This window comes from Alosa sapidissima, chromosome 12 (assembly GCF_018492685.1).
Source record: "Alosa sapidissima isolate fAloSap1 chromosome 12, fAloSap1.pri, whole genome shotgun sequence".
Lineage (NCBI taxonomy): Eukaryota > Metazoa > Chordata > Actinopteri > Clupeiformes > Clupeidae > Alosa > Alosa sapidissima.
Genome location: NC_055968.1, coordinates 10,986,038 through 11,001,807, shown reverse-complemented (window position 1 = coordinate 11,001,807; position 15,770 = coordinate 10,986,038). Strand labels below are relative to the sequence as shown.

General features: G+C 38.9%; 2 protein-coding genes across 3 annotated transcripts in view; both read right to left on the bottom strand.

The window, feature by feature from the left end:
* Positions 1-3,463, bottom strand: part of ptger3 (prostaglandin E receptor 3 (subtype EP3)) — a 5,389-nt gene extending 1,926 nt beyond the window's left edge. The window contains exons 1-2 of the mRNA XM_042057915.1: positions 2,565-3,463; positions 1-656 (exon numbers count right to left, since the gene is read on the bottom strand). The exon at positions 1-656 is cut by the window's left edge and continues 1,926 nt beyond it. Coding sequence (XP_041913849.1) covers positions 327-656; positions 2,565-3,410 — 1,176 coding nt within the window. The 5' untranslated portion in view covers positions 3,411-3,463 and the 3' untranslated portion in view covers positions 1-326. The remainder of the gene's footprint in view (positions 657-2,564) is intronic.
* A 2,490-nt stretch (positions 3,464-5,953) lies between these two features.
* Positions 5,954-15,529, bottom strand: zranb2 (zinc finger, RAN-binding domain containing 2). 2 transcript variants are annotated; one of them, XM_042057165.1, is made up of 10 exons: positions 15,244-15,529; positions 12,122-12,178; positions 11,882-11,990; positions 11,469-11,551; positions 11,190-11,266; positions 9,543-9,698; positions 9,166-9,320; positions 8,339-8,425; positions 7,314-7,472; positions 5,954-7,026 (listed from the first exon to the last, which is right to left on the bottom strand). In XM_042057165.1, the coding sequence occupies exons 3-10, from the start codon at positions 11,968-11,970 to the stop codon at positions 6,969-6,971; spliced, it is 864 nt and encodes a 287-aa protein (XP_041913099.1). In that variant the 5' UTR covers positions 11,971-11,990; positions 12,122-12,178; positions 15,244-15,529; the 3' UTR covers positions 5,954-6,968. The 2 variants fall into 2 exon arrangements, with proteins under 2 accessions (XP_041913099.1, XP_041913098.1); XM_042057164.1 differs by having other exon boundaries at positions 12,126-12,178.
* Between the last annotated feature and the right edge of the window lie 241 nt (positions 15,530-15,770).

Genomic DNA, 15,770 nt, shown 5'->3' with positions numbered 1-15,770 from the left:
TCTTGTTTTGCAAGATTTGTAATTGAGCAACCATGTGTGAAATCCCTTTTAACACATTGACCATGGCAGGTCAACTTTACAAGATGCTGTTTGGTTTTAGTGTTCAAGTGCTGGTATGGTCATCTCATCTTACCTCCAGTGCAGTAGTTCCCTTCACAGTCAATGCATATGACAGTAACACTCACCAGGCATACACTCATATCAAGCACCAGAGTACCAACTACTCTGAATGACTGGATCTCAGCATAAGTTTGACAAGATTGCTACACTGGCAAAACAATGGCCCATTTACCAATGCACCATAATGCCTTTCATTGCAGGTCAGGTTATTCCTTCTGGTCTTTCCACTGGCTCTGCGCTGTCTCTGCATCAAGGGTCTGTTTGTTTAGTGCGTCCAGTGCTGTTGGCGTCTCCTTGTGTCTGTCGATGGAGCAGTTGGATACTGCGTTTGTCACCTGGAAAAATTTCCGCAGTAGGACTTCCCTCAGCAGCAAATATACCCACGGGTCCAGTATCTGGTTAAGTGAAGCTAGACGGATGGCGGTGAGGAAGAAGTTGCAGTCCATCTGCACGTCTCGACTGGGAGAGAAGCCACCGGCTGGTGGTTTGCAGTAATGCGAAGACGTCTGCGTATAAATCATCTTCACCATCAATATCTGCAGAAGGAATTCACACACACACACACACACACACACACACACAAAAATACAAGGGTGTTAGATTCATGACATGCAATGCTTCATCTGGGTCAAAGAGTCAGTCATGATTGTCATGAACATGATTGATTCAACTGATAATTTTTCAGCCTAGAAAATATTTTTGTAATCTGGAATAAATTGTTCCTAGATGGTTCAGTGTTCCTAAATTACCTTCAGATAGGTCAAGAAGCACTTTCTAATTTTTGTTCACCGAGTACAACTTGTTTCGAATCCTTGACCATCCACACACTAGTTCTGAAGGGCAGTTTTTCTAAAGGAATAGTTTATCAATAGTGAAAAGTAAACAGATAAACAAACACGGCCAAAAAAAGGCACAGCAATTCACTTTGACAGGATTCAGGCAACCACTATAACTCACTAACTCTTCCAGTTACTGGTTACAAAATATCCTCTTTTCTGTTGTACCAACCTTAGGTTACCTTTCACAGACAACCAGACTTCTGTTGGATTTGGTTACAATCATGACAACTACGGTCAACTGAAATCAACCTAAGTGAGTAATTGATCATCTTTAGAAAAATATTAATATGCACACTAACAGTTTAAGCATTGGTGACATAACCTTGTCACCTTGCATGCATACGGAGGTCTGTTTATTCTCTTTTATGGTTATGTTGTGTGCAATGTTTTGGAAAGACCACAGGGTCATAGGCCCAATTGACCAGAGCCATGTCAACAAGATTTTGAGATATTCCAGTGGACAATAGCCTACCATTGCAACACGTAACACACACTGTTGAGAAGTCTCTAATTGATGTTATGAGTTTGGGTATTCTGACTTTGCCAAAGTCTCACACACATACACGCAAGCACTCACACACACAACCTCTCATGAGGCATAACCTCTCTCATTCTTCCACTGCTATAAGTTATTACAAGGGAACATTTCCCATGGGACTATTCTTTAGGACTATTTATAATAATTTTGTCATTAAAGAACACTGAGTCAACCTCTGACCAGCTGCTTCACTTATGACTAAACAGACTTTTGTTTCAATAGGGATACTGAATCTCTGGATCACCAAACATGGTTGCCATCCTTATATCTTAAAACAGAAAACCTCTGCACTTATGGAGATGGATGTTTTAGCAACATAAGCTTCACAGATTCAAAATCATATCGTCCATCAAACTGTACATTTTCTAAACTCCGGCTAATTGTAAATGGTCTGAAGCTGTAATGTAATAGAGCTGGGTTACAGCATAATGACACCAGCTGTATAACCTAGTCTAGATTGCTCATGTAAGACAAAAAAGCTACTGACAGCCATATGAAGTTCCTCATTTGATGGGATAAATGCAAGCTGGGGACCATCCAGAAACAACAATAGCCATTAAATACTTCTCAAGATATAGGTTTTACCAGTGACATGATCCAGATTATTGTCTGTGGTCTGAATGTTCCCTGCGGTTACCTCTCTCTTTTGTCTATTTAAAAACTACAGTGTGGAATGTTAAGAGATGCAGGCATACATTAACTCTAGCTTCCTTCCTACACACATGCTTATAACCAATCAACAGAAGAACGTTAGAACTGCTTAATCATGTTGGTGTAAACTTTCCACCAACGATTAGCTTAACAGTTATACTTTGTCACTATATGAGCTATGCCCTCTCTGGGTTTGATATCCACAGTGCGTTATCATGAAAATAACTGATAAGGTCAAATAAACCACTCACCACCAACAATTGCCATAGTGTGAAGAGACAATAAAATAGACTTCAGTGGAAAATGTGGATTTCATGTAAACACATAACTTAGCGCACATTTTTCACATCCTAACTTGGACTTAATTTTCTTTATATGTAATAAATGAAGCAGACCGTCTCCATCATAACACTTACCAGTAATGGGGTCCAGCATACCAGGAGCACACACATGATTCCCAGCAACTGAATCACGGTCTCCGTGGTGAGGCGCTCCCATTGCTTGGACGTCTGAGACGAGCTTAATTTCATTTTACAGCGAATGACAAGCGCACGTATTGTCACCATGTTGCAGAAGAAAGTTACAAGAAGGGAAAATATACCCAAGCCAGCAAACGTGGACGCAAAAAAGGCATTGTTTCTGTCCCCTGTACTGATGAAACACCAGGTTCCCGGCCACTGTAGAGAGTATTGCCCTACACCTGCAATGGGTAGCAGGGCGAATAATATGACAAGGCACCAGATAACAGCCAGCACTTGTTTGGTTACACTAGTTTTCATATGGTTGGAATACCAGTGTGGAGCAGTGATCGCTAAAGCCCTCTCGATTGCCATTGCACTGGCAAGGAAAAGGGAACACAGTCCGAACGTTGTCATGCATACCCCAAAGAAAGCACACAAACTTCCCGATGTGTCAACGCGCTCCCACTTCAAGTCAGCCTGGTAAACTGAAATCACGACAGGGCTCGTTAACAGTTGTCCAAAGAGATCTGTAAGCGCAAGTGAACCAATGCAGAGCAGAAATGACTTTTTCCGTTTATTTTCCTTCTTCCTGTAAGAACTATAAACTAACATCAAGGCAAGAGAATTCCCAACCATTCCCGTTACCATCATAGTAATGGGATAAGCAACAGAAACGGATCCACAGCTGGTATTTTTGGTGGCATTGCCTTCGCGCAATGTTTTGGATACATTGGATTCCAGCATCGTTCCATCAGAGTGATTATTTAAGACATTCAAAAAATTGCAATTGTGATAAATCATCCTTAACCGACGTACATCCCACCGACCTCACCAAAGACAGCTGCGTTCGCCAGCCCCACAAGTTTATCGCTGAAACCAAGTACATTACGCGCAGCCGTCTATATAGCCAGTGCGGAGAGGCGTGGCCACACACAATTATTTGCTAGCATATCTTGCTGTAAGATAACAGTTGGTCAATTTCTAAGTGGTCAGAGAGAAACGTTTCGTTGTTTTTATTTTTTAAGTTAAATTAGATAGATAGATAGATAGATAAATAGATAGATAGTCTTTGTCATTGACACTTTTTGCAAAGGTACAACGAGATTTGAAAGAGCTGTCAACTCATGAGGTTTGCATAACAACAATAATAAATAGTTTAAAAAATGCACATATATAAAAATATAAAAAAGAATATAAACATATATTGCACTGGTTATGAACAGGAATGGTTCTGTACATATTTCACTGGTAAAAAGAGCATTACTCCACCATAGAATTTAATTCAGACTGGACAAACCAATCGCCCACCATCCTCCTTTAGGCAAATTTAATTAATAATTGTTTTTCATAGTAGGCCTATACAACACTGATAAAGAGTAGCCTAAATCCTTCAAGGTAAACGTGATCACATTGAATATGTGCCCCCCCACCCACCCCCACAGAAAAGCCTTCTGAATTTGCCCCTTACTTTTCCGATTTCCCCTTAATCAAGGAATCACTAAATTAACACCTTAAAAAGAAAATTAAGATATACTTAAATTGCCCTTAATCACAACAAATAAAGGGAACTCCTACTTGACACCTTACATTTACATTAAAATGGCATTTAAATTGCACCTTCACCATGACACTCACTCTCTTGAGCACCTTGCCAGGCACACATAACTAAGGACTATGGTTGGACTACTGTTTGCACCTTCACCATGACACTCACTCCCTTTAGCACCTCACCAGTCCTGGCCCTGTTAAGCGTCTTATGCTGGATCACCCTCAAGCACATTGGACTTTCTTAATTTAACTTATATAGTGTATTTAGTATTTTGTTTTGTTAGTTTTCTTATCTGTCTTATCTTCTACTGTCTTTATTGTACAGTGGAGTTTAGTTATATGTTTATACTTATGTTTACCATTTCTGCTGTAAGTGCATGTTGTGTGTTATGTCTGTATGCTACCGAGACCCTTGAATTTCCCCAAGTATCTTATCTATCTATCTATCTAAGGTTAAGGACCACTTAATTTATGTTTTCAGGGGTAATTTAACCCTTGTTCGGGTCTGCCGTCTGTGGGACCCGTTTTCAATGTTTGCTTATGAATAAATATGCTATTTATTATTTCTGCTAACTCAAACTCATTGGCTGTCACTCATTTTCTGTGAAGAACACAAAACATAGCCGAACTGTTTTTCAATGACTGCACAGTAGCCTACATCCCCGGCCCGCACACATAACTCACATAGGTGGTGTTCGGGTCTACTGGACCCGAGTGTAATAGGCTAATTGTAGGTGCTACCTTAACGCGGTCCTCCTAACTTGGCCTGCTGTGTATGTGGGTGTCTGAGTGTAGGTGCTACCTTAACGCTGTCCTCCTAACTTGGCCTGCTGTGTATGTGGGTGTCTGAGTGTAGGTGCTACCTTAACGCTGTCCTCCTAACTTGGCCTGCTGTGTATGTGGGTGTCTGAGTGTAGGTGCTACCTTAACGCTGTCCTCCTAACTTGGCCTGCTGTGTATGTGGGTGTCTGAGTGTAGGTGCTACCTTAACGCTGTCCTCCTAACTTGGCCTGCTGTGTATGTGGGTGTCTGAGTGTAGGTGCTACCTTAACGCGGTCCTCCTAACTTGGCCTGCTGTGTATGTGGGTGTCTGAGTGTAGGTGCTACCTTAACGCGGTCCTCCTAACTTGGCCTGCTGTGTATGTGGGTGTCTGAGTGTCGGTGTCTTTGTGCTATTCCCACACGTTACAAAATTGTTACATTTCAAGCACTTTCACCTGTTCTGATGAAGTTCCAAGAAATAAGCACCAATGATCAAAAATCTTGTTTCTATTTTTTTTACCTTTTATATAATGAATTTTCCTCATGAAGGATCATATTAGTTACTTAACTTAGATATCATAGGATTTTAATATATATTTTTTATTTAATGTATGTATATTTTAATGTGATGTACTGGTCAATTGTAAGTAACTCCGAAATTGGCTACCAGGTTTAGTATATATTTTCCTTTTCATCCCTAATGTTTGGTTGCTTATTCAAGGGCACTCTTTTTTCCATGTAAAATGTCATAAATAAATATGTAGAACTATAAAGAAAACAAACTGGCACCCTACCTTTGCGGCCTGTGATCGTGCTCGAGTTGATCTGCATAGGCCACGCTTTGTGATAAGATCAAGTTTATCTGGCAAAATCTACTCTATATTGACATCTGCATGCATCTGAAGGGCAAGATGATTAACTTTTCTATAATTTACCAACAATATTAAAATCCTATGTCAGGTTTTCACTCTAAGAAGTACGTATTACAACACTAGGTCAGGTGGAGAAGCAAAAACAGTTTGACATTCCCATCGTGTGATTAACAAGATTTTATTCACATAACAACGCTGCTTTTAGAATCAAATAGAACATTTCTCACATTCTACTTTTCCCGTCATCTCTCAAGAAAAAAAAAAAAGAAAGATATGTCTAGACATGACAAATTGTTACTCTATACATTACGTACTGTAAAATGAGACTAAGGATGCTTCCAAGAAAAGTCTTAAAACTTGGGAGTTACAAAAATTAATTTAATAGTCTGGTGACCCGACCTACAGAAATGATATGTAGGCTTACGGTTTAATGACCACACAGCAGTTTTGGAATTCAAGACTGTCTAGAGGAATTACTCCACAAAACATGAGGTGAGAAAGAAAAAGAAAAAACCCCAACAACATTCACAGCAGAATTTCATTTCACCAAAGGAGATATTGAGGGACAAAAAATAAAGAAAAAAAATACTTACCTTAAAACCTCAAATATACAGATGGACAGTAAAACTACAGCCTCTTGGTATGCACTATGTTCATATACATGGAGTTGACAGTTTAACAGATTTGGCCTGGCATGAACACTGATGTGATTCCGTATAAGGACATTCCAGATTAAACACAAACCCAAGTTCCTGCCACTAGAACTCAGCTCTAAAAATACACATCCAATCAAAAATCTTATTTCAGCTGTTTGCCATATAATAAGTTAAGGTGACTGATGTGGTTATTACTGCCAACGCTAGGATGGGTCATTTTAGGTTTGGACTTGCCTCCAGCTACAGAGGCAGGTCATGAGCTGAACCAGCTTGAAACACTAGGAGTCCCTAGGCTTTAACTTCATGAAAGTTTCATTGCTTATGGGAAGCCATTGTTCATGGGTAGGCAGACGGTATGATCACAAAACAATTAATAAAAAGCTATTGACTTTTACTTTGACTGAGAATAGTTCTGTAATCTGATGCTTTTAACAGCGCTTTTTTTTTTATTTTTATTTTTTTTATTCTGTTTTAATCAGCATGCATGTGTGAGATCCCTATGATACTGTTTGCTTTCCGAATCATTTCTTTTTTGAACTTGAACCAGAATGGGAGGATCCGGACGACAGGCCACGATTTCTAGAGGGGAGACAAGAAAGAAAACAAAAAACAAAACAAAAAAGAGGAAGAAAGAAAAGAAAACAAAAAGAGAGCAAGGAAGGGGTGAGTGAGTTGGACATTACAACTTTCCCTGTAACAAATGCTAAGAACTGTACATGCACACCATGCCACCAGGATAGAACCTAATTAGTACACCATCAGGATAGAACACAAGTAAATGGAACCCTAATTAGTACATCAGGATAGAACACAAGTAAATGGAGACCTAAATAGTACACCATCTGGTATTCCACAGAAACCCAAACCTTTCAGACGACTGCGATCTAGAGCGCCTTTTTTTCCTGTTCCCGGACGATGACCTGGAACGACTTCTTTTCCTTCCTCTTTCTGGCGAGGAGGATGCGGATCGAGAGCGAGACCTCTTCCTCGAGGACGAAGACCCCTTTGGTGACCTGGAGCTGGATCTTTTTGGGGAGGATATGTCAGAATCTTCCGTTAGAAAAATCACTGCAGGAACTCAAGCCGTAAACCTACTGGTCAATAACCAACTGCCATAAGGATCTACACATAAAGAGAGACTGTTGACGTTGCAGCCATTTAGATTTCCTAACATACTATATTGAGAACTAGTTTGAGTAAGGTTTTTTCTTTTAAAAAAAGTATTAGCTCCAGCACCCCTAATGTATTCTACATAAAGGCCATAATCTCTGAGGATTTCATCCTCCTGACAGAGCCATTTTTTGAACATGTCCACTGCAACCCTTAGAACACAGAAACATTTCACCAGGACACACTTTTTAACCCACATCTAAGTCCCCTGACTATATTGGTACACTTTAGTGTCGTCAGTGCAATGGAACGGAATTGGAATAGGAATTTGACAGCTCTAGTTTCCCAAAGTATACATGTGTGTACACTTGGGAGCGGAATACGTTGCACACTTAGATGAACACTGTTTGCTATAATATGACTTAAAAAAACAATAACAACAAAAAAAACATTCTGGACCTCCTTAGAGGTCCAAAGACAAAAAAAACATCTATCTGGCCTCTACTCAATAAGACTAATAGCCACCCAGAAGAGACAGTTAAGAGTTCCTTACAGCAGTGACACAATATATTAAAGCACCCTTGTTCGAAGTCATAGTACCAGTAAGCCAACAAGCCATTACAGTTCCCGTAGCGCTTCTGGCATTACTGAAATTGAAAACATTGGCCAGATTTTCAATCATCGACCCATGGCCCGGACTCCCCATCGAGCTTTAGAGCTTAAAGTGGTTAGAGTCGGGTCGCAGCTACGCTCTGGCAGAAGAGCGCGCTACCTCATTCACCTGGAGTTAGACCTGCGAGGGCGTCCTCCGCCCCGGGAGCTCGAGCGGGACTGAGAGCCAGAGCTGGACGAACTCCTGGACTGGGACCTGAAACACACACACGCGCACACACACACACACACACGCGCACACACACACGCACGCACACACACACACAGAGAAAACAAGATTTTCCAAATTTTTCTGCAGTGCACAATCAAATATGTGGCAACGATATCAGCCACAAAAAAAGGGCTTTAGGCTTTTTCTTCCTTCACGACATTTCATAAAATGTGAAAACCAAAAACCTATAATCATGGTATGGTATATGTTATTATTTTGTGCAAATCTAAAGTTATACAAATAAAATCCTATTTCAGACATACACAGGAAAGCGGTTAAATTCCTTATGCTATTAGTAGGGGATTTCCCCACTGCGGCTGATCAACAACCCAGCCTATTTCACATTGCACAGCACAATACAAGAACATATGTATGTTTCATTATATTAAGAAAAAAGTGGCTGCACAACAAAAGAGACACATTAATTGTACCATAAAATAGGACTTGCAAAATGCTAATATAGATGCATTCACTGGACCATTATGTTAAAAAGGCCACAAGCACATTGTAACAACAAGGTTGACAAAACAAACAAAAAATGCGCCCCTTCAGTACAAGAGGACCACTAAACAAGCGACCAAACAAACACATATGTACAAAACGAACTCATATGACGTTCAGACAAAAACCACATTGAGAAGTGGGAGTGGTTGGAAAACGTGGGAAGGAAAATTGAGCTGATACTGACATTTTCCTTGCGTTACCCTTGACCTGTACCCGTTTACCTGGACCTGGACCGAGCGCTGGAGCTGGACGAACGTGAGGAGGACCGTGAGCGTGAGGACCCCGAGGGACTGCCCTTCTTCCCCGCCGGCTTCTCCTCGTCACTGGCGTCGAGGTCGTACTTGGACAGATCAGCCTCATCGTCGTCATCATCATCCTGGGTCAAAACAGACACACAAACAAATGTTACAACCTTATGTTTGGGTCCCCTCTCCAATCACCTGCTAACTGAAGTGTTTGCTTCTGGTTAGTACTATAGCCTATCAATGAAATACTGCTTATCAATGTTCGTGCAGGCTATAACTTGTAATGCTAGAATGAAGGAAAAGTATGTGTGTGTGTGTGTGTGTGTGTGCATATATATGTATATATCGCTTACATCAAGCTTGTATTTGGAAAGGTCTCCTTCTTCTTCATCATCCTCCTCATCCTCTTCCTCCTCCTCCACATGGGGTTTCGGCTCTGGTGGTTTTTTCTCACTTTCTTTGGAGTTGCTTGATGAAGTTTTGCGGTATTTTTTCTTTTTACGACCAAACTGTGAGGGATATCAGGACACATGTTGCTGTTTTTATACCGTATTTTCCGGACTATAAGTCACACTTTTTTTTTTCATAGTTTGGCTGGTCCTGCGACTTTTAGTCAGGTGCGACTTATATATGAAAAAAATTATATAATTGAACATGTTTTTAAATGTTAAATGTTTTGTAATATTAAATGTTGTATGAACTGACATGAACCCTACATGAAACATTAGCATCTACAGCCTCGAGAGAGCACTCTCAAATGCACAAGTCCTGTGCACTTTCAGTCAGAGATTAGTGCTTGCGCTATGCCTGAAACACACGTGCATAGGCTACTTAAATGCTCAAATTATGTCTGGGATTCTATTCATAGCCGGGCCTCAGATTCGGACAAATAAAAGCCAGTATAATTTTGCTTCAATTTAACTCATAAAAGAGCTCTTCTTAATAATGTATATTGTTGGTTGGTTTAACATTGTTGCCAATGAAAAGTCATCATCCTACACCATGAGTCTCCAACATGTTGCTCTCAAGCTACCAGTCACGCACGCAGCCCCTTTCTGAGCTAGAGGCTGAAGCAATAACCTACATTTAAGCACAATTGTTGCTGCCAGGTATCAGCCTACGAATTTTAAAAAAGTAAATCATGCATAATTTATAAAATAATTAAATTTAGTCTATCTTAGACCTCTTTGGCTATATGGAATAAGGTTTCCCTTGCAGCACAGCACACGTTCCATGAATGAATGAAAGCGGATGCCTTATCTCGCAATAAGCGGATGGAAATCCCGACACTCTTTCATACATGAAACTTAATGAACCATTGCCATTGATAGCGGTATGCCACTCCTATAACGAAAAGTATAGGCATATGTCTCGCAGTAAAACGCAAGAAATAAATACACTGGACATGATTGCATTGCATTCTCCACATTTTTAGCTAAATTTTCATGCATCATATCAGCATTTTTGTTCAGTGAATCTTTTGTAAATTGCTTTACAATTACCATCGGGCCTATAGGCCTATGTCTGGCTTGCTTCAGTCACGTCTAAAACTGCATCTTTTTCTCTCTCATGAGCATTTAATCTGCTGCCAGCTTGTGACTCCACATTGCCCAAAATGCTTGATTGCATGTATTCTCCGCATTTTAAATACATTTTGGTGTACCACATTGCATTTTCTTTCATTGAATTTTTTGCTTTGCAATTACCTTGCCCTCCTCTTGGCTGCCTTCACTCCTTCGTCTTCATTAACATTAATCTTTTTGGCCTCAATAATCCAGTTACATAGTCTCTGTTTTTGGTTTTGGATTTTGTGAAATACTTTTCTAAATAAATGCGACGTATAGTCCGGTGCGACTTATATATGGTTTTTTCCTGTTCATGACGCATTTTTTGACTGATGCGACTTATACTCAGGAGCGACTTACAGTCCAGAAAATACGGAAGGCAAGTCTAGACAAAACCTACAGCCTAACAAAATCTGTGCAAGTTAGACTGCTTACCTCGTCGTACTCCCCATCCGATTCCTCTCGCTCAATGTACTCCACGTTTTCTCGCTCATTAAAACCTCCCCCATAGCCTAGTAAATACAAATTCAGCCATTAAAAAAAGACAGGTACATAACCATGTATAATGCTGCATCTGTACGTGTCTCAATGAACTAAAACCAGAATTTCCCGGCATTACAAATGCTTGAATACAGGTGTGCACAGTCATGCACTGTGCTGTATTCGGACTTTGTTCTATGCTCTGGTTACAAAGTGCTCCCTGTAGGTTCTTACCAGTCCTCTCCTCCAGCTTGGCATATTTCGGTGTGTTGCACATATTACACTCAGAACGTCTGGCCCAGTTCACATTGCCACAGCTTTTGAGAGAAAGAGAGAGAGAGAGAAATTATATATATTATATATAAATCTATATATATTTATTATATAAATATTTTCTGCTTGAGCTTCTGTCTTAAAATGCATAAGGGGAAAAATCATTTAAAAAGGGAAAACTTCCTTATATCAAGTTTATTACTTCACTTTATTACCTCAACATTACACATTGACTACCTGAATTTCCTTGTGTCCTTATGAACATGTAGTTTATTTTGGATATAACAGAAGTGCAATTTGCCAAATTTATATAGAATTAAACAAACATTCATAGTCACCTCTCTAGAAAAGCACACAATTCCAGTGTTACTCACGTTTTACACTGCCAATCATTGGCACTGAAAAGGCCACGGCTCTTCTCCGCAAGTGTCTTTCCAATTTCGGTCCCTCCCGCTTTCATCATTTTCGCCTCTGTAGTTTTTTCTGCAGAACAAAGAGAGCAAAGTCCAATCACATACTATGGATCGGCAAGTTCTAACAGATGTCCGCATGATAACTAAATCAAAAAGTGGCCTAGATGGATGACTTTGTAAATGCAGTGACAGTCATGTCACTTACCCCTTCCACATCTGTTGCAGCTCGTTCGTCTTGCAAAGTTCACATTACCACATCTGTGGAGAGACAGAGCATAGTTATTTTGTTTTGCGGTCACATCAAACTGAAACAGTTTAAAGAAACACTCCTAACAGTTTCGATACAAGAGAATAAAACACCCCGGCAAATAAAAAGGTCATGAAATTATGTAGACTTCATATAAAGTCTCTCAATGTTTAATAGGTCCTAGTCCCAAGGCTACATTGTTTAGTTACCACATTCCATTGCTTAACGTGACAGATCACCTGGAAAAAATGCTAACAAGCAGTCTGAAGGCCACACAATATTTGGGTGGATGACAAATAAGCCTGAAAAAAGGAATTTAAAAAAACTTCAAATATCATCCCTAAAAAGTGTTTATGTGTTGCTGTATCTCTAAACTTGACTAATATAATTTTTTTTTTCAAAAAAAAAGTGAAATATATATTTATATGTCAATTTGTCATGTTAGTGCCTAAAATTGTCATATGGTGTGACGTGAAAATAATTTGAAATAAAATGAAAATGAGATACTTTTTTCTACTTTAATTTATGTCACTGTACATTTTAATCACGTTTGCTTTGATATGCAACATTTCCTTGTGAATATTTAGAAGAAAAACCTAAAATTTAACAAGTTATTTTGTCAAGGTGGAGAATGCTCCTAAGTGTAACCAGATATTTTAGCTTAATTCTAATATTTCTTGTAAGAACTCACTCAAAATTCTTGAGGTTCTTGCAGATACCATTTCCTTTGTGTGCTATTGATGTTTTAATGATTTTTCAATTATAAAGTCTTTTTTGTGACATTATTTAATGTCACACCAAATGACATGGTGTCACGCCATATGATGAACTGCACCACTCCACCATGTGTCAGAGCAAAACAGGGTTTTTAATGACAATAAAATCATTAACAATGAATTTTGAAGTCACTGTATGAATGGTGTATGCGTGTAACAGCAAAATAGATGAAAGTTTAGTATTTATTTTTTAAACTTACATGGCATGGTAACATAAAAGAAAAAAAGTATGAGAAATATGAATTGTACAGATACATTTTTTCCCCAATTATCACAGATTTAACAAAAAACATATAATATCTGAATTTAAATAATGTTTTTACAAGAACTTTTATGTAAAAATGCAATTTGGTCATAGGGTGTGACAGAAATGTCATATAGTGTGACTTGAAAAAAGCTGTCACACCATATGATGCAGCGTCACACTATATGACATTTTGACAGTTAAGCCAATTTTCTAGACAGTTAAATACAGCTAACTATTATTAAGCATTCAACTGACCACATGGCAGCAGTGCTTTTTAAGAATTCATGAAGAATATTTGTGGAAAATAGCTACTTTTTAGGGAAATGATGTCACACCATAAGACACTAAAATTTGGCCACGATTGATGATGTCCAATTCAAAGCTTTTTATATAAAAATCCAAAAAGCAGAACTCGCCTCTTGACCATGCCAATTACTCCTGACATTCTATTGTTACTTCTTGATTAAGCAGGGTCCTCTTCCCAATAATAATGTCCAAATGAATGCCCGGTCAAAATATACTATATAGTGTCACGCCATATGACAACCATTTTATGGACAAAAAATATTTGATTATAACTTAGTTGGACAGCATGCATAAACATCAAAACTTTCTGTGGTTGTAAAAAACATCCAATTATTTTATATGCATGGTAAAACTTTAAAGTAATTATACTTTTTATGGATATACACTCTTTTTAGGAAGTTCGCACACATGGTGGACAGTCACACCATATGACATTTTTTATGTTTGGATGATTATTTTAAGTCAAAAGTGAAATAAAAATCCAATAAATTTAATATGACAGAACTTGAACCTACCAGACCTACAACATTTCCATATCAATTCTTAACAATTGCCATTTTTTATAAGTGTGTGACACATGGACAGTCTGAATTCTGCTATTTGTCATCTACCCATTTACAATATTTTGATACCTCTTTTCAGTGCTTCCTAGCACATTGCATGGAAGCACTTTTAACAACAACAGCCAACGAAACGGCCACCCAATAACTTATTTTAACCTGACAACGTTAACGTTACTTAATAAAGTGGTATTTCCATAACCAATAATCATCCTTGGCAAATATTTAAAACTTGGAAAAAATGCTAACAAGCAGTCTGAAGGCCACACAATATTTACAATATTTTGATACCTCTTTTCAGTGCTTCCTAGCACATTGCATGGAAGCACTTTTAACAACAACAGCCAACGAAACGGCCACCCAATAACTTATTTTAACCTGACAACGTTAACGTTACTTAATAAAGTGGTATTTCCATAACCAATAATCATCCTTGGCAAATATTTAAAACTTTAAACACAAGATTATCTCATAACTGCACGAGAGTCGAAATTATGAGGGTAACTGCAGCAGAATCAATCCCGTGGAAGAATTTGCTTGCTTATGAGAACTCGGTTAACGTTACAGGAAATAATTTCCACCTAACGTTAACGTGTACCACGTCAGCTAACGATAAACTAGGTTTTAACATTGCATGCATGCTGACACAGCCAGTGAGGCAAACAGGTAGCTAGCAGAGTAGATCATTCTTCAAGACCTATTAATACATTTCAGAAATGTGATAAAAAGGAAAATGTTGGTGAATGCATTAGCTAGGCGCGAGGAACTCCCGTGAAGTTAGCTAGCGAGCTAATCAGTCAGAAGAACTGTGACAGCTTTGCTACCTCGACAAGAAGATACTTCTCCTACTAGCTGCTACTCCTTTTGACATCCATCTTAATGTTCGCAATCGAATTACTTGTTTTCGCATTCACACAACCGATAGAAGTACAGCAATCGGACATATATTACACAGACATTTATATTTAGAAAATAGAGTGGTGGTAGACGATTGCCTCCAAATTTGGGTCAAGGCCTTGTCCTGCCTAGCTGATATTGCTAGCCGACGTAAACTAGCATTTCCGTCAGCTAGCATAACAGTGACCAAGCCATGCTGCTGCATTTTCGCGTCAATTCACGAGAAAGGTTGTATTACTGACATATATAGCAATATAACGCTGGCACTGTTTTATTTAAATTCTGCTTACTTTTTATCTGGACAAATCCAGTCGCCGTCACTCACTCGAAAACTCTTCCCCGACATTTTTTCGGGCTGCGGAGAGAACATTTCGTGTATAGTTGTCCGTGAATTTCCAGTTGAAAAAGATCAGAGTTCCCGAAATTAATGACTATTTTTAACCCGATAGTTTCACACTACAACAAATGAATATTTATTCAATTCACATTGAACATCTCAGTCAGAGAAACCTCAAATGAAGAAATAGCAAATGGAGGTTCAAAGCCAACAAAGAAACTGCATTATGCAAAACAGGCAACTCACTAGAGCACAACTGAATTTCTACGTCATTGCCTACGGTCTCAGGACCCAGTTTTTTTTGTTTGTTTTTTTTAAGACAGCCGACACAAACGGTCCCTAGTGGTCAGAAGAGGGTATAACAGCAATCAATGAATTACTGCCGGGTAGTCCTTGGGCATTGCTATCCTCTATGTTGCTATCTCTTTAGAGTTACCTGCTACAGTAGCCTAATTGTAGAACAATGTTTGAAGACAGCGT